Here is a 21,051-nt window from a genome sequence, read left to right as displayed (position 1 = left end):
TCTAACAAATTATGGACCTGCTGCATGTTAATGGATTCTGACCTGTCGTTCTCCTCTGACTTTCAGTTTGCAGATCTATGTCATTTGTCAGAAGCTAAAGAGAAATCTAAATGATGCAAGTGATGCACTAATTAGGTAAGAGAAGTTTAACAGAAACAACAAGGGGAAAAAAAGCAAAACAATGAAATAATTTTTTTTTTAAAGTAAAAGACATTTTTAGCACAACCGATTCATACATTCTTCTGACAGAAGAAGAAATATTCCTCTAATTCTTCTGATTCTCTTCTTACAGGTTAAAATGAGGTTTAAACATGATGGATGGGTAAAACTGAGTTTCCTCAGCAGCCACAAACAGATGTGTGCTTGATGTATTATTGATTTCCTTCTGAAACCTGCTCCATTTTATTTTTTTTCTGCACCTCCATGAAAGATTCAAAAGACCTGAAGGAGATCCTCGATGCTAAACGCTGTACTACTCCTCTCCTGACAGACCTGGCTGCAGTTCACCATAACTTTAATATTGATGTCAAGTAAACGAGCGATCCTTTGCTTTAGTGCTGCATCATGTCTTCTTTGAGTTGTTTTGCCCTTGTTGGCTGCGAGCGTTCACCTTTTTCTTCCGACCTCTTTATGGCCGAGTAGTTCTGGTTTATGAGCAGCTGAGTATTTCCATCTCCTGTCACTTTTGCTTCTACACAGTTTTCTGAGATTTTTGCCAAACATTATGCTTCTTTGTTTTTTTTTAAAGAACAAACTATTCAAACACGGTGCAAAATGAAATCCAACACACAGGAAGAGGGTGGAAAACAACGTGTGAGCTGAAAGGGAAAGGCCTAAGCATTTGGAGAAGCATCAGTGGCTCTGACACATGCTTGTGTAGAGCGATTGCTCAGTGCTTTACATTGTTAACTTAATAAGTGTTGATTAAGAAGTGCACAAGTGGACATTTTCTGCAAAGTAGGTCTCTTTCTGCAGTGGGGAAACATACTTTGCTGGCGTGTGTGCAGCCTTTTATTTCAATTTCACAGCACAGGTTGTGTCAAAGTATTTCAAAGTAAAAATAAGACTAATATTACTGAACTACAGACAGTTCATGATGAAGTCATCATGTTGCATACCTGTATGAGGTCAACAGACTTTAAAATGGCAGTGGCAGACCTTTTGAATGAATTTGTAGGTAAAAACAGTGTTGCTACAGGGTTGGTGCCTCTAAAAATCAAAAAGGTGACGTGATCAGAGTTACAAGTCTAACTTTGTATTTATATGTTTAAAGTTTAAGGCCTCAATAATTAGACAGCACATGATTATATACTACACAAAACACCGATATCAAAATATAGAGCGCTTAATAAATGCAATAGAATGCCTGTCATAAAGCACACATATTTTAGAAATTCGTATAAAAAATAAATAAATCAAATAATAGAAGTGCTATGCTATTATTTTTAGGCAAATAAAAAGCTGAAAACTTTTTGACAGTCTCGTTTCTTATTGAATTTCAAATAGTTTCCAGCTGTTTCCAGAGACTTGCCCTGGATGAATCTTTTAGTTGCATCTATCTTTGAATCCACCAAATCTGTTCAACAGGATTCAGTTCTGGACTTTGTCTTGACCAGTCCATCAGTTCCACTTCTCTAGATTCCTCCTTCTTGGTCAAATAGTCACTGCAAGGTTTCAAAGTATGTGTCGTATCATTGGCATATGAACCCATGACCAATCAGCTTCAGTCCAGGGAGAAATCCATGATGCACTAAAATGTTGTGGTAGACCTTTTTATTCATGATGCTGTTGATTTTCACTAATTTTCCCACTGTGTTTCCAGAACTGGAACCCCCATACTCTCATGGAAACTCTATTGTGTTTCACAGTGGGTGCACTGTGGCTAGCATCAAAGCGTTCCTCAGCTTTTCTGTGGACATAAACAAAGTGATGCTCACCGAAGAGGACTTGTCCTTCCAGAGTATGTTCTTCCAGTCATCTACAGTTCAGTGTTTCTGCTCTCTGGAAACTCTGAGGTCTTTCTGGTTGTTTGCAGGCTTCTTAGTGGCTACTATTTCATTTAGGCCTTGTTTGTTCAGTCATTATTTTGGAGACTTTCTCAAACTTTGATCTAGAAGCTTTTATCTCTACCTGAATCTCAGCAGTGGTCTTTCTTTTGTCTCTAACACTTAAATCATGGAGGGTCTGACATCTACTTCAGTCAACTTTTGTTTTCTGCAAGCACCAGTCTCAGCAATCAACTCCAAAGCATACTTGACCACGCTGTGAAAACACCATATTTCTTGCCCTCTTTGTGTTTTAATGCAGACTCCTTCCGTTTCATTGAGTTCTTGACATTTTAGCATTTTGAACAGAAGGGAATAATTTCAAACTGAATTTAGAGCAGTCATTTAGGAAGCAGACATAGTCAATACAACGTTTAAAATGAGCATAAGAATGATGAAAAAGTGACTCTGAACATGCTGTGGATGTTGGCGCCAGACGGGCTCATCTGAATATTTCAGAAACTGCTGATGTTCTGGGATTTTCCCACACAACCATCTCTAGGATTTACAGAGAGTAGTCTGAAAAAGAGGAAAATAACCAGTGAGCAGCAGTTTTCTATACGAAAATGTCTTGTTGATGCCAGAGGACAATGGTTTGACTGTTTTGAGCAGATAGGAGGGCAACAGTAAACCCGAAAAACACTCATTGTAATCAAAGGGCTATATCAGCAAAAGAGCTCATCAAAGTTGGACAGCAGAAGATTGAAAAACGTTGCCTGGTCTGATGAGTCTTGATTTCTGCTGCAGTGTTCAGATGGTAGGGTCAGAAAAACGAGAAAGAATGGAACCATTCAACAGACCCACACAGCAGACAGGTCTGGCCCAGATCTGGCTAACTTCTGGCATGGTAATTGATATGTCATCCAGATATGGGCCAGGCCTGGCGTAGATGGCACTGTTTATGTGATGGCATGCCACATCTGGCCCGATTGTGGTTTGGTTTATGTGGCCCAGGCTCATAGAAAACAGGTCTGGCCTGGATCCGGCATCAAGCTGGCACTTCTGACTGACTGGTGTCATGGCAGAGTGTATGTCAACCAGATGTGGGCCAGGTCTGGCAATGATGGCACTATTTATGTTTCTATTTTCCTATTGTAGTTAGAAGACACAAATGCCATGGTGCAATACTATACTGCTATGGTAGCCAACGTTTCAAATGCAGGTTTGACAGGTTTGTGAGTGCTATATAAGAATCAGTCCATTCACTGTCTGAACAGAGTTTTGGCATGTTACTTTTGCACTATTATGTTCCAGCACGTTTTTATTACATGGCTTGATTAAGGTACACATTAGGCTGACATCTGGGGCCAGAGCTGAAACTGTTCTGGGCCAGCACAGGGCCAGCAGTGTGTCTGCAACCGGCCCTGTGCTGGCCCATGTGTGGGCCACCTCTGGCAAACCAGATCTGGGCCACCAAAGGGCCGTCATTCTTTGCGGTATGTGGGCCATGTGTAAGCACATTGCGTGGGCCAGATCCGGGCCATACCAATTTTGCTATGTGGGGATCAGGCTGGTGGTATAATGGTGTGGAGGACCAACTGAGTATTATTTAAATACCACAGCCAACCTGAATGTTGCTGTTGATCATGTATATATTTTGATGGCTGGTTCCAGCAGGGTAGCACACCTGCTCACAAAACTCAGATCATCTCAACCATCTGTTTTTTGTTTAACATGACAGTGAGTTCACTGTACTTAAATGGTCTCCACAATCACCAGATCTTAATCTAATAGAGCTCCTTTGGGATGTGGTGGAATTGGAAATTCACGTTATTGATGTGCAGCTGACAAATCGTGTTATGCTGACATGGATCAAAAAACCTTGGCATATTTTTCCAGCAACTTGTTGAATGTGAAACAAATAATTTAGGCAATTCTGAAGGAAAAGGAGGTTCAGTCCAATCCTGGCAAGGTTTACCTAAAATAAGTAATCTGTGTGTGTGGCTTCCTGTGAAAATTTCTCATCTTTCAACAGTGACTATTCTTCTACTCTTGCTACTTTCTCCATTGTAAATCTGAATCCACAGCTGTGACTGATTACAAAATCGTGCTGAAAAAGGACTCCCTCTTTTATAATTAGAAGCTCTAATCAGCCACTGGCTCCATCAATCACTGAGTCCCAGAGTCCTGCTGCAAGCTGAATGGAGGAGTATTTTTTGACCTTTTAAAAAAAATTTCACTTCTACCTCTGATCTTTTTGTCTCTGGTAAATTATAAAAAGTGAAAGTGTTAGTGAGGCTTTGGAAAATTTTGAAAAGTCACCGGACAAGACGTTTAAATGTAAACTTGGTCAAGTCTTCAGACACATGTCGACAAGTAGTCATAATGATAAAACATCTCCAAGGTGAAGGGAAAGAAAATGAAATAAGCAGAGGGGCACAGTTTAAAAATGAACCTGTCTGGTTCCGATCATTTGTCACGTGACGTGTGCTTCACAGTTTGTCCGCATCACCCAACCACAAAAAAGGGACACAGCCTCCTTTTACTAGTTTACTAGTTAAGTCACACAGGAACAAGCTGCATCTTTCAGATGTGCTCACGTCTTAATGTCAGTCATGTCACAGGGAGGTGCTGTTGCTTTAATGTCCTCCAACGAAGCAAAATTTAATAAAATAGAGTGGAACTGAATGACTACCTCAGACAAAAAGGCTTTCTTTTTGTTGGACAAAAATGCAAATATAGTTTGTGTGGGTTAGAAAAAATAAAAGATGATGAACACGCATGACAATATGACAGTTTCACATTAAACACAGAAACAAACACAAGTGCAGAAACAGAACAGTGAAGGGGATGAGGTTGGTTGTATAGCAATCATGGTGGGCACTCTTAGCATATGATTTTTATTATTTTGTGTAATGAGAGGAAACAGCTCTAGATGTAACATGAGAACAAAGACCAGGTTTTTGTTCTGTTTTTTTTGTTTGTTTTTTTGTTTTTAAAATCAGGGTCACTTTGTTCTTTAAAATTGAAGCCAATTTCTCTAAATATCTGTGATCTTTTAACAAGTTGAAGCTGATTTACTGATTTTTTTTTTTCAGTCTTACCAGCTAAGAAAAGTAGATTTTTTCTTTGTTAATGGGTTTCTTGTATGACCCCATTATCATAGGGTGTTTACCTTACTATATAAAGTGCCTTGAGGTGACTGTTGTTGTGATTTGATGTCTTTCAGGGGCCAATTCTCACCTCCGGGCCTTATGTTTGACATCTCTGATATAGAGTGTCCACACTACCATATTTTTTAGGTTTTTGAAGGTTGGTCAATTTATTTCTGGGATTTTTTTTTAAGATTGCAAATATTTGTTCTTGCTTGTGCCATCCTGATCCATCCATCGACATTGAGGCCAGTTTCCAGGAGGAAAGAAAAAAGACTCAACATTTTACGTCTCTTTTTCCACTCGAGTCTCCAGTTTAAGTGATCTGTAATTCACAGTTTCACACTAGGAAAACTGCTTCTTTTAGTGCATGTACATGCATCTAAATAAGAAAACATTTACTTAAAAAACAAATTTAAAAATAAAAACCCAACTATTATTCATAAAAGTCACCGGTTTAAGAAGAAATATTCCAGTGGTCCAAGTCTTTTTTATTTTGCCAAAACAAAAATAAATGACAATGACAGACAACAACAATCTGTGTATTTTTATTTATTCTCATAACAGAAAAATCTTCAAATTTTTCTGCTTTATGTGGACATTACTGCCATCTTGTGGTGAAAAACCATACAAGCCAGGAGTGGGAAAAAAAATGGGGGTAAATCCTGCAGACCTACTGTTTGTCGTCCGAACATTAATTTCCAGGAATCATCGGCTTTGTGTACATGAGACATCACCAGAAGGACAAAAAGAAAAACTGGCACACTCACTTAGTCGACAGATGAGATTATAAAAAGACTAACAGAGCAGTTTGGTCCCCCAAGAAGCATCAGTCCTGAAATGACAAAGGCAATAATGCCGTTACTGCTGAAAGGAACCAATGATTTATAAAGGAACACTTTAAAAGTGTGTGTGTGTGTGTGGTGGTGGGGGGGGGGTATTCGGAAATGTAATCAGGTCACGACTGATCCAAGTGTGTTCTCACATCATCTGACCAGTTTCCTCTTTTGTCACACACTGGGTCATATGCGTGTAAGTATTTTCATACAAATGTGATCAACATGATATGTATTCTTAAAATAAAAGTGCAAGTCAGAGAAAAGGAATTCCTCTGAAAGCTGATAGGAGTAGGTGTTCCCCTGCTGCAGGTTAATCAGTCAGATCTGATCACAGTCTGAGCAGCATGCACACAAAAGAGAGCTGGGTGTGTCTCATCTCGTTAAACTGGAAGTACTGGTAAGGCTGGTTATGGCTGTTCCATAGGAACCAATGATTCGGCGGATAACATTTGAACAGAGGTGTGACTGGTATGTTAAATGTTCAGTTGCAGGTTGCTTTTTTTGTGGAAAACTACACAGACACGTTCACACACTGAGCACTGACAGTTATGTGGAGGTTGCCTGTGTGTGTTCACTGTGCCAGCCCAGGTCATTTTAGTTACCTAAAACTAAAAACTAGATGGGGAGAAAAGACTTTAATGAAATAAAATAAAAATTAAAAATAAACCTTTGAAAAAAATATTTTGTGAGCTTGGAAAAGCTGAATAACAAAAAATTTAAATTTAGAAGAAGTTTTACCTACTGTCCTAAATACATTCCCTCATAATATTAATAATAATATTAATAATAATAATAATAATAATAATAATAATAATAATAATAATAATAATACAAACTACACTAAAACAAGAGAATCCACCCTGGAAATGACTTCAACTAAACCGAATTAAATACAAAAAGAAATCAAAATAAAAACTAATTAGAAAAATACAAAAACTATAACAACTTTGACAACAAAATACTTATAATAAATACAAATAATAATAACAACAACAATAATAATAAAAATCAACTAAAACCACTTTGCCTGATCACGAGATGAGGAAGTGATCCCTGAAACTAAACCGTACAGGTACACCTACCTCATCACTGCTGGAAGATGAGCCCGATTTGCCTCCATGCTTCTTCTCCTTTTTCTTTTTCTCCTTCTTCTTCTCACCATGTTCCTTGCTGTGAGACTTGTCCTTATCCTTGTGCTTGTCCTTGTCCTTACTTTCAGACTTGTGCTTGTCCTTACTTTCAGACTTGTCCTTGTCCTTACTTCCAGACTTGTCCTTGTCCTTACTTCCAGACTTGTCTTTGCTGCCTTCCTAAAAATATACAAAGTTTTGACAAGTAGTTGTTTATGTCGTAATTATTGTAGTTAATCAAAAGTAAGGAAAGACCAGAAAAACAGCTTTACAAGAGGAGAGGTCAATTCTCGTCACCGTGTGTTTATGCAACGTCCATCCGTAGCGCACATTTTGTTCTGGAAAGCGAATTAAAAGTCTTACCTTGCCCTTATCTTTGTTCTTGCCCCAGGGCCAACTGAGTTCGTCTTTCTGTGCTTCCTCCTTCTTTATCATCTCCTCGTCCTTACCCGCAGCTGCCAATGACAAAGATGGGACAGGGTTTTAAGGATCATGTGTCCACATATCGCAATATGGAGCGCAAAACCTGTTCGCACTCCAACAAAAGAGTGCAGCTAAAGAAAAAAAAAATCCCATAAAGCTGCGATAGATTTTTACCTTCTGACAGATCGAAACTCATTGTGACTATTGCTTATGCGCCTCTTCTCTCCGATTCCGAAGCAAACTGTCAGTGAGCTCTCGCTGCTACTACTTTTCAGGAAATCTGGAGTGACCGACCGCACCTAAGTCACGTGATCAACACCACACCACGCCCTGGAAACGCAGTTCGCTCTTGCCGTGAGGTGAGTGGGAGACGTTGTGAGATAGTGTTATATTTCTTATTTATGCGTATTTGATACATAACACTGCTCGCTGGCCTATCCACCGTCCACCTCTTCTCCCACATCAGCTGTGATAAGCTCCGGGCCTCCTACCATCCGGACCATGAACTTGATAAGCGGAAGAAAATGAATTGGATAGATGGATATGTAAAATACCTTGTTTCTCTATTTTTCGACCAATACTAAAGGATCTTAGAATAAGCTCCGTTTAATTTATGTGGGGTAAAACACCAGCTGTGTTTAAGCACAGCAAGCCACATGGGTGCTTTCTGACATGGTTCCAGTGTTTAGGATTCTTTGTGAACAAATTATGTTTTCTACTGTTGAAAGTTTAAGATTGCTGGTTTGATTTAATTTCCGGTTGTTACAGCCTTTACTAGATCTCCTCAGTTTTCTAAGGAGCTTGGAAAGAAAAGTGTCTGGACTTCTTTAAGCTTCCTTGAAAACATTTCACCTCTCATCCAAGAAGCTTCTTCAGTTCTAAGAGCAATTGGGGGAGAGTCCCAGATTTTAAGCCCTATGGGCTCTTAAAACTGAAGAAGCTTCTCGGATGAGAGGTGAAACGTCTTCAAGAAAACTTGTTTAGACGCTTTTCTTTCCATCTCCACGATGACCTGGATGACTGAGAACCTTCACAGACATCTCCATAGTTTCTTTGTTTGTTTGTTTTTGTGTGTGTGATTCTATGTTTTGGGGGGCTCATAAATTCATCCTTACCCTATCTTCAGAGTTTTAGTTTACTTTTCATGGGGCTGTGGATGCCTGTTTATGACTTACTGTTTCAGCAGTACTTGTGAATTCTTGGACTTTATTTAGCTCTGTTTTTTATTACCTCGCAGCAGTAAAAGTTTGATAGGTGGGCAGTCGGTGAGGACACCTAAGTTTATGCATCTTGTGAATAAAAAAAATCCTGTGAATACAAAAACTTGACAAGGCGATACAGGATTTTCTAATTGAAATGTGAATGTGTCTACTGGGAGGCTGAGAGGTGGCACTGGTGGTTTTCAGTATTTTTTTGAGGCTCAACGTTCCCTCTAAGCTGCGCGGTGCGCAATTGCGCACTACTGGCACGGTCTCTGCGCAGAAAAAATCTGCGTTACCCACAACAACAACAAAAAAAAATTCTAACCTGAATTGCAATTAAAATTAAAACTTTAATAATTCTATTTTGCAGTGTTAGTCAGTAAGTGACTGGCTGCTCCTGTATGGGATTAAAACGATGCCACTGTACCCCATAGTCCAGCCAATCACGCGATTCACATTCACGTATATGCGCAGCTAATCAACGTCGTTGACAGGCTAGCAAAGCGGCGTGGCTGATGTGGAGTGAAGCCACGTTAATTAAACAGCTGCAAAAAACTTTGTTTGCAAAACTCAGTTACTTTTTTAAAGAAGTAACTATATTATTAATTGCCCAGCATTGGTCTTTACTGTATTTGACAGACAGAGAGTTACAGACTCTCTCCCAGACCACAGACTCATAACACAAGTCAGAGCTTTATATATATATTTTATTTTATTTTTTTAAAGTTGTGTTTTCAAAATTTGAGTTCAAGTTATTTTTACTTCCAATAGTGTTAACATACTACACAGGTCATGAACAAGATTTTTTAAAATTTTCATTGTACGTGGGCTAAAGCAGTTAATTAAAAGTAGTCTAACATAAATGTAAATGCTGTAATTTGATTATTTTAATAAACCATGTAACTTGGATGGATTCGATGCTGGCGTGACCACAGTGCACACGTCTGCTGTTGTTCACAGTGGTCCAAGGGATCGCTCAGGGAGTTTGTGTGTTCGCTCAGACACATTAGAGGGAACATTAGAGGTGGCTCTTCTATGGCTCTTCTATGTTGTGCCATGCGCTTGTGAAGTGGCTGTTTGGTCTCTCCAATGTAGAGGTCTGGGCATTCCTCGCTGCACTGTACAGCATACACACACGTTGTTAAGTCTGTGTTTTGGAGTTTTGTCTTTCGGTGGACCAGTTTGTGTCTGAGTGTGTTGCTGGGTCTGAAGTACACTGGGATGTCGGTGCTTGGAGAAAACTCTCCTGAGTTTCTCTGATACACCGGCTACATAGGGGATGACAACGTTGTTGCGTCTGTCTTTCTTATCCTCCCTCGCTGGTGTCTGATCTTCCAGGTCAGACAAGATCAGATGATCTGATCTTCAGATCTTCAAGATCAGATCTTGAAGATCAGACACCAGCGAGGGAGGATAAGAAAGACAGACGCAACAACGTTGTCATCCCCTATGTAGCCGGTGTATCAGAGAAACTCAGGAGAGTTTTCTCAAGCACGACATCCCAGTGTACTTCAGACCCAGCAACACACTCAGACAGAAACTGGTCCACCAGAAAGACAAAACTCCAAAACACAGACTTAACAACGTGGTGTATGCTGTACAGTGCAGCGAGGAATGCCCAGACCTCTACATTGGAGAGACCAAACAGCCACTTCACAAGCGCATGGCACAACATAGAAGAGCCACCTCCACAGGACAAGACTCAGCAGTCCACCTGCATCTTAAGGATAAAGGTCACTCTTTCGAGGATGCCAATGTTCACATTTTGGACAGAGAGGACAGATGGTTTGAAAGAGGAGTGAAAGAGGCCATCTATGTCCACTGTGAGCGACCATCTTTGAACAGAGGCGGTGGTTTACTGACACCAACTGTCTGCCATCTATAATCCAGTTTTGAGTTCCCTCCCCAGACGCCTTAACGCCCACTCACATCCTGGGCCATCTGACCTCAGGAATTCACATGACAAGGTGGGGCCAGGTTTCACAATGAGCTCACCCGAAACCCTGGCTGATTAGGTCCCACACCCGTTTTCACACCTTGACTCATATGATTAGAGGATCACCAGGGGGTCCTTTGTCCCTCTTTGGGGGGATACTCCCACTGGGTTTAAATCTGGGACTCTCGGCCATTTGACCTTAGCACTGAAGAAGCTTCTCGGATGAGAGGTGAAACGTCTTCAAGCAACTTAAAGAAGTCCAGACGCTTTTCTTTGCAAACTCCTTTGACTACGATGACCTGGATGACTGAGAACCTTCACAGACATTACTGGGGAACATGGTCCACATGGGTCCAAAAATGACAGAGTACAACACACATTTAAAACCATATGCTCAACCTAGTAGTTTAGAGTAGTTACATGTATAAAATATTTACATTGTAATTAACTGTAGATATAGAATTTACTGCTTATAAAGGAAGCAGCCTCTAGTAGAAAGTGCTGATGCACCAACTGGTAATAATAACAGCAAACAAAAACCACAAACATGAATTCATGCTCTTTTATTTCTCAAACCTTTAACCTGTTGTGATCGTAAATTGACATTTCCTCCACCAATTGTAAACTTGTCCATTTTAAAAACACAAATCTTTTCTCAGAATCCTGTTTAATCAAGCAGTGCATTTATTTTGTAAAATTTACTGATCTTCCAATGAAATCATGACCCAAGGTAACATCATTAAAGCATATCATGATTACACTGAAGTGCTTCCAGTGTCATGTAGGCCAGATTTTGACTGATTATTAAGATCTATGACATCTTAATGTTGGTAAGGTCTGGGCCCTGACAGCAGATCCTTTGAGGTGAGGTGACTAGTGGAGTGTGTCGTGCTGTCTCCAGTCTTCTTCGGGGTGCCCATCAGGCTCTCCATGTAGCTGGGACGTTTGATTACAAGGGAGGACTTGGTGGCAGCTGAAGAACTCGCAGGATTCAGCTTCAAGGCAGGAGATGTAAGAGACACTTTGGGAGCATCACTTGGCTTGGAGCTGCCGCCACTAGTGGCAGAAGGTCCACCACCACCTGAGGCTGAAATGCTGGTTTTAGGGTCGCTGCTTTGCTCACCATCAAGGTGGTCCTGGAAATGAACAATTAACAATCCATTTGAACATTTTTAGATTAAAAGCTTTTTTTTGTTGTTTCTATTGATTTCACTTCCCGAGGAGCCAAAACTTCGGTAAAAAAGAATAATGTTAAAATTATTATTTGTCGTTATTCTTTCATATAATCTGATATTAGCAGGTTACAAGTCATTTTACCTTTTCCTCCTTGTTCTCACTCTTCTCCTTTTTATTTTCCTTGTCACTGTCACTACCAGAGGACCCTGAACTGGAGCTTGAGTCCTGCTCAGACAGGAAGGGTTAGAAACTCATCAACTCACAAACATGATTACCAAAATGAGCAGAGACACATTTTTTTCCATCACAAAGGAAAGAACTACCTTCTTTTTGTCTTTCTTCTTCTTGTCTTTCTTCTTCTTCTTTTTCTTCTTCTTGTCATCATCACTGCTGGAAGAAGAACCCGAAGAGGAACTGGAATCCTGGGATGTAAATATGATAGTGAAGTTACACAATCATAAGACGGATAGGAACCAGAGTTTTGAAAATATACAAAGGAGGAGGAGGCAGGGAGTCCACTCTTCTTTACCTTTTTCTTGTCTTTCTTCTTCTTTTTCTTCTTATCCTTCTTCTTCTTCTTCTTCTTCTTCTTATCATCATCACTAGAAGAATTGCTTGAGGAGCTTGATGAAGAAGAAGAATCCTGGACAAAAACAAGGAACATATTTCATTTAGAGGAATTACAGTAGCTTATCCTCCATTTGCCAAGATCTTTTTGTTGTTGTTGTTTTTTGTTTGTTTGTTTTTTTACTTTCACAAGTGTTGTGACTCGTCCAATAAGCTTTGGAAACTTTTTAAATAAAACTCACAAATGTAACCTAAAACCTTAAAATGGATGGCCCCTCACCTTCTTCTGCTTCTTCTTCTTCTTCTTCTTGTCTTTTTTCTTCTTCTTCTTTTTCTAAATATAAAAAAGAAGACTCAATTTAAATTGTGTCTTCTATCTTTCATAATTTTGAGTGCATCAAATGTATTTGCAAAGACGAAAATGGCGATATTTGTAGATGTTCTTCTCACCTTGTCATCATCACTATCGGAGGAAGAAGAGGAGCTATCATCAGAAGAGCTAAAATCCTAGAAAGTGCATCAGTCAGTCAGTAACAGAAATACATGATTTTCTGTAAAATATATATTTAGACTTTTTCTAACCACCTTCTTCTTCTTCTTCTTCTTCTTCTTCTTCTTCTTCTTCTTTTTCTTCTTTTTTTTCTTCTTTTCATCTTCACTATCAGAGGAAGAAGAAGAAGAGGAGCTGGAATCCTGTAAAAAAGTTGAACAATTACAAGTTTAATTTATTATTAGTAATATATATTATTATTAGTGGTAGTACTGTTATTAGAGTTCTGTATGGGTAGCTGACAATCTTTTACCTTTTTCTTTTTCAGTTTCTTCTTCTTGTCCTTCTCCTCCCCTCCTTCTCCTTCATCATCACTCAGGTTGCCATCCTTAGGTACTGCCTCTACTCCCCCCATTAGACAGGAAACATCATTGCCATCAATAACATTGCCAGTGCCATCAATGCTATTTGATCTATGTAAGAGCTAGAGAGGCATACATACCAGCCAGTGTAGAGGAGACTTTGCAATCGTCTGAAGTTTGAAGCTGTCATGGGAAAGGAAAGTAATTATTATATTTTTTTATTCCTGTCATGCCTTTCTATATAAAACCAGGACATGGTCACCATGATGTCACCACTCCTGCTTGTAGGCTCCCTAAAGCACTGAGTCAGCTGTAAACATTTATCTCAACATGGGGAGAAACCAAGGATACTGAAAACTCATTTGGAATCATCTTTTCAATGAAGCAGCAAACTCCAGAGCAAGAAAAATTAAACAAAAAAAACTGTAGGTCTTCTGTTAGCCACTTGAGGCTGATCCCAAAAACCTGTCGGCTCCATTAATCTCTCTCAAGCTTTCGTCTCTTGTGCACAGTCATCTTTAGCTATCCCAGTACTTCTTATCTAGGCTAGCAACTTGACAGCCACACAGTATGTTTGCACTAAACCATACTCAGTTTTATCGTCTTTTCTGAGTCCAACAGGGCAATCATAATATATAAAATGAACATCATGCTGTGCTTACTTAAACCTGAAACTGCAACCAAGAACAATTAGCGAGAATAAGTTTGCATCGGCTTCATTGTTTTAGAGCCAGGAGCTGTCGCTCTTTTGTTTACACGTATTGAGTTTGTGCATGCAGGTGTAGTGTGAAGACATATGCGTGAGCAAATATTTCACCTTGCCAGGAACCTTTTCATCTGGTCCTGGAATTGCACCACCTACAAAAATAGAGAAAAGACAACCAAAAGGATCAACATAATGTAAATGTTTGGCTAATGTGATTTATATTACTGTCCACAAGAGCAAGTAGAAAACACTCACCTGCTGCTGGCAGACCAATATCACTTTGCTCTTCATCCTGAAAGAAGACACACGCACACAGTTAAGCTAAAGAAATAAACTTCATAAACTTTCAAAATGATAAACGCTGAGTTGTTAGGAATCATTTCCTGATGGTGAAAAGCCAGTGCAAGGGTAAATGTGCTCGCTGTGGGTGGGTTATCACAGAGCAACAGGACTGATGCTTTTATTAAACACAAACACAAGTTACTTTACTTTTTTCTCATCATCCTCCTTTTTCTTGTCCTTTTTCTCCTTGTTGTTGTCAGAAGATGAGGATGAAGATGAAGAGCTGGAATCCTGTATTAAGAAACATAATTCATCTTGTTGTTTAAATAAAAAATAAAGAAATGAAACCCCTATGGTGTTTCTTCTTAATTGCTCATGCCTGGATACTGACTGTATATTTTGTAACGTCATTTGAATGTAAGAGGACAACAGACATCCACATCTGTTTTACCTTTTTCTTGTCCCTCTTTTTCTTCTTCTTCTTCTTGTCCTTTTTCTTCTTTTTCTTCTTGTCATCCTCACTGTCAGAAGAAGAAGAAGAAGAGGAGCTATTTGAGCTGCAGTCCTGTGGAAAAATGAATATATTTAAAACAAAATATCATCAATGAACTGTGATACAGAAATAGAGAAATTAGTCAGTTGAAAATTAAGAACCTCAGGCATTACCTTCTTCTTTTTCTTCTTCTTGTCCTTTTTCTTCTTCTTCTTTTTCTTCTTGTCATCCTCGCTGTCAGAAGAAGATGAAGAAGAGGAGCTATCTGAGCTGGAGTCCTGTGGAAAAACGAATTTATTTAAAACAAAAAAAGTCTTAATGAACTTTTAAACACAAGTGAAATAGAAGGATTAGTCACTTGAAAATTAAGAACCTTGGACATTACCTTCTTCTTTTTCTTTTTCTTGTCCTTTTTCTTCTTCTTCTTTTTCTTTTTGTCATCCTCGCTGTCAGAAGAGGATGAAGAAGAAGAGCTATCAGAAGACGAGGAGCTGGAGTCCTGTGAGAAAGGAATAAAAAGTACTGACATATAAAATCAATTTCTGTCTGCACATTAACACACACACATCAGGCAGGTGACAATAGTGATCTTCATGCCTTCTTCTTCTTCTTCTTTTTCTTCTTCTTCTTCTTCTTGTCATCTTCACTGTCAGAAGATGAAGAAGAGCTATCTGAAGAAGAGGAGCTGGATTCCTGTGAGAAAGGAATAAAAAGTATTACGTATAAATCATTCTCTGTCTACTCAGAGTTACATACATGTGGTGACAATGGTGAGTTTCACACCTTCTTCTGCTTCTTCTTCTTCTTCTTCTTCTTCTTCTTCTTCTTTTCGTCCTCACTGTCAGATGATGAACTATCAGATGATGAGGAAGAAGATTCCTAGGACAGAGGAAGTATAATACATATTCATTAACATAGTCTACCATATATTTATCCTTTGTCTCTGTCATTTGTCATTTATGGTATGTTGAAATTTGATAGTCTTATTAAACAATTAGTCGTTGTCGTAAAATTTGCCAGTTTTGGAGGGGAAATTAAACCCACTTTCTTCTTCTTTTCCTTCTTCTTCTTCTTTTCCTTCTTCTTCTTTTCCTTCTTCTTGTCATCCTCGTCATCTGATGAGTTAAAATCCTGAGACAAATAAAAAAAAAAATTACAATGATAAGTTTGGAATGCTTCGATTGATTGTGCTCTGTTTTTTCACACAACTGAGTGGATTGGTGGATCGGTACACAGGACCTATATGATTGATTCAAATTAAGATTTTTTTTCTCTGCTAAACATGTACGGCATTTAAATTATGGTATGCAATACATTTCTCATGAATCTGATGAAATCCTGATGAAAAAACATGTTGGTCGATTAATAAAGCTGTTCTTTATACCACAGGTGTTACTGGATCGTCGACCTCATGAGCAATGCAATGTATAAAATTACAGACTTGAGTTGTTTCTCACCTGACAAAGATCGTCTGCATGTTTTATTTGGCCATTGGAACCTGGTAAGATTGAATGCAACAAAATGCAATGCATTAGTTTAATCACTCTGGAAGAAAAAACACATATTGTTATGTAAACAGCTGGTCTACTATGATCACAGAATGTGGGGTTGCAGGATGGTTTAGGACATGTTGTTATAAAGGGGATCTAGACACAGCCTTCAAGAAAACCCAATGAATGTTCAGTATCTGTTTGTGAACGGCAAATTAAACAAACTACCCCTTTGATTTAATTGAAATTTCAGGCTCATCGTGGAGACGCTGCAAAGCAGAAATCAAGAACAAACTGTCATCGTGAAATAGCGTAGCTCACCTACCAGCCTGAGATATGATGACACTGTCATGGATATACTCTTTCTCCTTGTCTTTTTTCTTCTTCTTTTCCTTCTCCTTTTTCTTCTTCTTCTTTTTCTTTTCATCCTGCCAGGAAACATTGAACAGCAGTTGTTTCGTAAATGCATTTTTATTTCGCGTGTATTCATGCAATGTTACATTTGTGTTAATACAAAAGACTCGGGAGGAGGATCCAAAATCAGACGTCAAAACCAACTCACAGTATGCACATCCACGCATACACATGCATGAGCAGTGCTGCATGGAAGCATGCACACAACTGATATGTCATTGTATTCTCATGGTAAGACACATAACTTTCTCAGACACAACTTATCGGTAGCTGGATGATATCCAAAAAATATCATTGTTAATGGGCGTGTTCCTCTCACATAGTTTGTCATTTCAGATCAGGACTATAAAGCCTATTGCCTGTTGAGAAATCATTTCTGCTGCTCTGTATACTTATTTTTAAGACCTTCTGCTTCAGTAAGTTAAATAAAGTCACAATAAAGCTCACCAGTTGTTAAGTCCTATCAGAGGTGACCCAGTAGGTGGTTAACTGGTTGTTGCTTTGAAATGTTTATCCTTTGTGTCTTTGACCTTTGTCTTTTTATCTTAAAATCATGCAATAGCAAAATAACTGGCTTTTCCTGAGTCTCCTGATTTTACACCCACATCATGTCATCATATGACTGCAGTCATCTAAAAGTTGCAAAATTGGAAAACTAGACAAAACTGGAATTGTGAGTCATTGTGTGCTCCTTGAGTTATTTCAAGAGCTGAAATTGACAAGAGCAGGGAGAAGACTGACGTGGTTATCTATCAGTTTGCTAAGAGACAGGATAAAAATGCAGTTTTTAGATTCAATCCACCCTAAATATTCACTGAACAGACTGCATTTTTAGACAGTATCCTCACCTAAGGCAGATACATAATTAAACGGGACAATAAATCCCATGTGAGCCGATTTGAAATTGTGCTTCTAGCCAAGGACTTTGTATAGCTGCCTTTCGTAAGGATTTACATAAACAAAACTGCAAAATTCTCTAAGTATTTGGAAAGATATTTACATTCCTAAGCAAACATCAAGATGGCTAGAATTAATTACTGCGAGCAGTGTTGTCATGACTAAGTCATGTAATGGCAGCACCTGGTAAATGACAGGTTAGAGCAGGCAAGGAGCTGCAAGAGAGTCATGTTTTTCCACTTGGTAATAAGCACATACAGCCCATGGAAGCTACATGTGAGCAAGAAAACCCTGGATTCTCCTAAAACCAGAATCTATTAATAAAGGCGAAAATTCTAATGAAAACAGATCAGTCACATGATCACAGAAATGACACACTTATTCAGATTTATTACATTAGAATTGAAGGCTCTAGATCAGCCATCAATCATTACAACCTACTTCTGTCGAGGGTCTGCTGTTGTGTTTGACTTTGTGTCTCATGTGTCAACATACTGAGAACAAAAGCGCTCTGGACAGCCCTCAGAAAACTCTTTTGGATGCCTGACCTTAGCAGGAGCTTTTAAAAAAAGGCTCTCAAAGACCCATCACAGAATCTGTGGTTAGGTGTAGATGTGTGTGTCATGCATGTGGGTGTGCGGGTAAAACTGCTTTGTCACTATATCAGCAAAACTACAATTTACCAGTAAACACAAAGTGCTCTGCACGGATGCATCAGCAACATTTTGGTGCACACTTTTGCTCACACTGACTAGTTAAAAATGCCCCAGTGTTACAGGTGGTGTGTGACAAACTGTGACCTCGATATCAAATAGTGCTTGGAAATACCCCAAGGCATTCAGTCTGAAAGTTGAAGTGGCTGTTTGAGAAGGGTTTTTCTTCCATGGCTTCACATAAGAACATCTCATTTATTCAGATTTTTATTGAACAAATACATTTCCTCTTCAAACCCTGATCAGCACATGCCAATCTGCAACTTACCTCACTATCACTGTCTGAGGAGCTACTGGAGGAAGATGAAGATGAAGAAGATGAGGAGGAGGAGGAGCTGGAGCTCTGTTGAGAAAGAAGGAGAATATTAGTGCTTAATTTTACATACAGAAGTTTATGTACGCAATCTTTTGTTTATGACATGATACATGAGAAGGAATGAGTCACGGCCAACACGCCCCAGTGAGTTTCTGTCATACGAGGGCAGGTTGTTTATGTGATTGTATATGAAAGAGCCCGTTCAGGCACTTGGCAACACATATAAAGGAAAACTCCACAAACAAGCACACGAGCACACACCTATCCCTGCTATGTCATTAACGACTTGTGCCAAAAGCAACAGTTGAGCCACACATTGAACAAACGATTCTCTCCTGTTTGACTGGGTGCAGCCATCACTGTACTCCATTCCTCTGTAAGAAGCTGTAACTCATGATTTCAACACCACATGTGCTCCCGTCAGGACAACACCCTAAAAAACTGCTGAGTGATCTTAGTAGATACCAGAAAATATTTACAGAGAAAAAATTCCAAATACAATCTATACTGTTTTCATCGGTAGTTCACTTTACTGAACTCTGCCACACTTACTTTCTTCTTCTTCTTTTTCACCTTCTTTTTCTTCTTTTCTTTCTTGCCGATACCCTCATCTTCACTGTCTGGAGAGCTGTCGAGTGAATACAACTCCTGGTAAACGCAAGAGAGGAGAAGGTAGATGTGTTATCTTCAGTGGGGAAATTGAGCCTGTGAACAGAGCTGCTTTAATTGCTTCACTAGCATTAGATAATGGAGAAGTCACAACGTGTGTGCTTTGTTTCTCCTGCTAACCTCATCTCCTGTTCCTGCAGGTTTTCCGGTCTGAGTCTTGTCTCCCTGCGTCTTGGCCAGCTCCGCAAGCCCTTCTACCTCAGCCGGGGGCTGCGAACTGCCAGAGGGCACCGCTGCAGGCCGGACACCTGCAGTGTCTGCTCCACCTGCAGTTGAACAATTCAGGTGAACAGTGTTACAAATATCTGGCTGAAAGACATCAATTTTTCTGAACGCTCAACTAATGAGTAATCTGTATATACAAACTTTATGGAGGATCATCTGTCTTAACAGCCTATTTTTAACATGCACTTGAATAAAATATTAAAATAAATAAAAAACACATATGACAGCAGCATGTGCCAGGACTTCCTTGTTATCCAACTTCCTTAAAAGGACAGCCAGGTTAAAACACAGACATTAAAAATCAGGCATCAACACTAAAACTGTGCCTGCATATACTTTATAGAGCCTTTGGTTATAAATCAGTGAATACTCTAATAATTAACAATTTGGGGAAGTGCACACCCCTGACAGCAGAAGAAAGGTTTAAAAAGAGCCTGCTGTCTACAAATATAAAGCAGTAGGAGTGCATCAGCTGCAATCTCCCTGTAGTGGTTATTCTGCACATTAAAAAAGGCATTGTCCAAAAATAAATACATTTAATCCACACTCTTCAAACTGTAAAAGGAAAAAGAAACAAGCCAGTTAAAAAATAGCAAACCTTTGAGGAGGGTGGACTCCATTTCGGTCCTCTGTCCAGGAGTCCAGGTCGCATCTGACAAAGCCACCTGATCCCATTTATAACAAGGTGTGGGTGTGTGGAGCCCTGGGGTGGAGTAACAGGGAGGGCCAAAAGCAGACACTTCCCCACATCGGTTTCAAAATAAAGATCACCTTAAAAGAAAGTCACCAATCAGTTCTGACTGTGAAGTCATCTTTTATTGTACCCATTATTTATTTTTTACCGCGAAAAGTTCACGGTTGTCTTTTAAGAGGATAGCTGATTATCTGATTTTATTCTATAAATTGTGTTTATTTTATCTCAGTCTTATTCTAAAAGCTGCTTACATGCATTGTATTTGACTGTCACCATCTGTTTGTGTTATGAGACTTACATAGCTTGAAAGGCTGGTTTACCTGTGCGAACAGGTGGTGCTAGTTTTATGACTGGACTGTAGCCTGTGTGCATTGTCTGCATGAATTAAAAAATTTGGATAGTGTTGCAGAAGGAGAAGGATTGCCATTTCTCTAGCAGGTCAAAGCAGGAAATTATCAAAAACAAATTTTAACTATCCATGATTCCAAAATGTAGGAATAGGTTTAGGGGAAAAAACCTCTTTGCCTTTAATGAGGAGCATTGAAGGCAAAAAAAACAGAGCGAGAGGTGATTTAGGCTACGTCCACACGTACACGGGTATTTTTGAAAACGGAGATTTTCCGTTTTCGTTTTAAAAAATAATCCCGTCCACACGTAAACGCAGAAATGAAGGAAAACGCTGCTAGGAACATGCCAAAGCAACAGGTGGCCAGTGTTGGGAACGTATTTAGAATACAAAATATGAGTAACTGTATTCCGTTACAGTTACCGTTTTAAAAGGTGGTATTCAGAATACAGTTACTTTGCTGAAAATATATGTATATATATGTATGTATATATATGTATATATATGTATGTATATGTATATATATATATGTATATATATATGT

General features: G+C 39.1%; 2 protein-coding genes across 2 annotated transcripts; both read right to left on the bottom strand.

Moving 5' to 3' along the window:
• Positions 1 to 5,611: 5,611 nt before the first annotated feature.
• LOC116331772 (splicing regulatory glutamine/lysine-rich protein 1-like) lies at positions 5,612 to 7,861 on the bottom strand. Its single transcript, XM_031754560.2, has 4 exons — positions 7,704 to 7,861; positions 7,470 to 7,561; positions 7,059 to 7,286; positions 5,612 to 5,972 (listed from the first exon to the last, which is right to left on the bottom strand). Exons 1-4 carry the CDS (start codon positions 7,723 to 7,725, stop codon positions 5,967 to 5,969), a joined length of 348 nt encoding a protein of 115 aa, XP_031610420.1. The 5' UTR covers positions 7,726 to 7,861; the 3' UTR covers positions 5,612 to 5,966.
• A 3,353-nt stretch (positions 7,862 to 11,214) lies between these two features.
• On the bottom strand, positions 11,215 to 20,087 carry LOC116331758 (uncharacterized protein DDB_G0271670-like). Its single transcript, XM_039622394.1, has 15 exons — positions 20,066 to 20,087; positions 19,363 to 19,508; positions 18,526 to 18,600; positions 15,341 to 15,436; positions 14,458 to 14,541; positions 14,224 to 14,260; positions 14,080 to 14,120; positions 13,214 to 13,384; positions 12,996 to 13,022; positions 12,861 to 12,917; positions 12,691 to 12,744; positions 12,373 to 12,486; positions 12,167 to 12,265; positions 11,985 to 12,068; positions 11,215 to 11,803 (listed from the first exon to the last, which is right to left on the bottom strand). Exons 1-15 carry the CDS (start codon positions 20,085 to 20,087, stop codon positions 11,489 to 11,491), a joined length of 1,422 nt encoding a protein of 473 aa, XP_039478328.1. The 3' UTR covers positions 11,215 to 11,488.
• Between the last annotated feature and the right edge of the window lie 964 nt (positions 20,088 to 21,051).

Source organism: Oreochromis aureus, linkage group 14 (genome assembly GCF_013358895.1).
Source record: "Oreochromis aureus strain Israel breed Guangdong linkage group 14, ZZ_aureus, whole genome shotgun sequence".
NCBI lineage: Eukaryota > Metazoa > Chordata > Actinopteri > Cichliformes > Cichlidae > Oreochromis > Oreochromis aureus.
This window is presented reverse-complemented; position numbering and strand designations above follow the sequence as displayed.

Bases quoted from the DNA above. Each gene is read 5' to 3' on its own strand.
- LOC116331772 (XM_031754560.2), bottom strand. From the start codon at position 7,725: ATGAGTTTCGATCTGTCAGAAG. The intron at 7,562-7,703 runs GTAAAAATCTAT...TGTCATTGGCAG, and splicing joins GAGTTTCGATCTGTCAGAAG to CTGCGGGTAAGGACGAGGAG. The intron at 7,287-7,469 runs GTAAGACTTTTA...GTATATTTTTAG, and splicing joins AGAACAAAGATAAGGGCAAG to GAAGGCAGCAAAGACAAGTC.
- LOC116331758 (XM_039622394.1), bottom strand. From the start codon at position 20,087: ATGGAGTCCACCCTCCTCAAAG. The intron at 18,601-19,362 runs GTTAGCAGGAGA...CTTTCTCAACAG, and splicing joins CTGCAGGAACAGGAGATGAG to AGCTCCAGCTCCTCCTCCTC. The intron at 11,804-11,984 runs GTAAAATGACTT...GTTCATTTCCAG, and splicing joins GTGAGAACAAGGAGGAAAAG to GACCACCTTGATGGTGAGCA.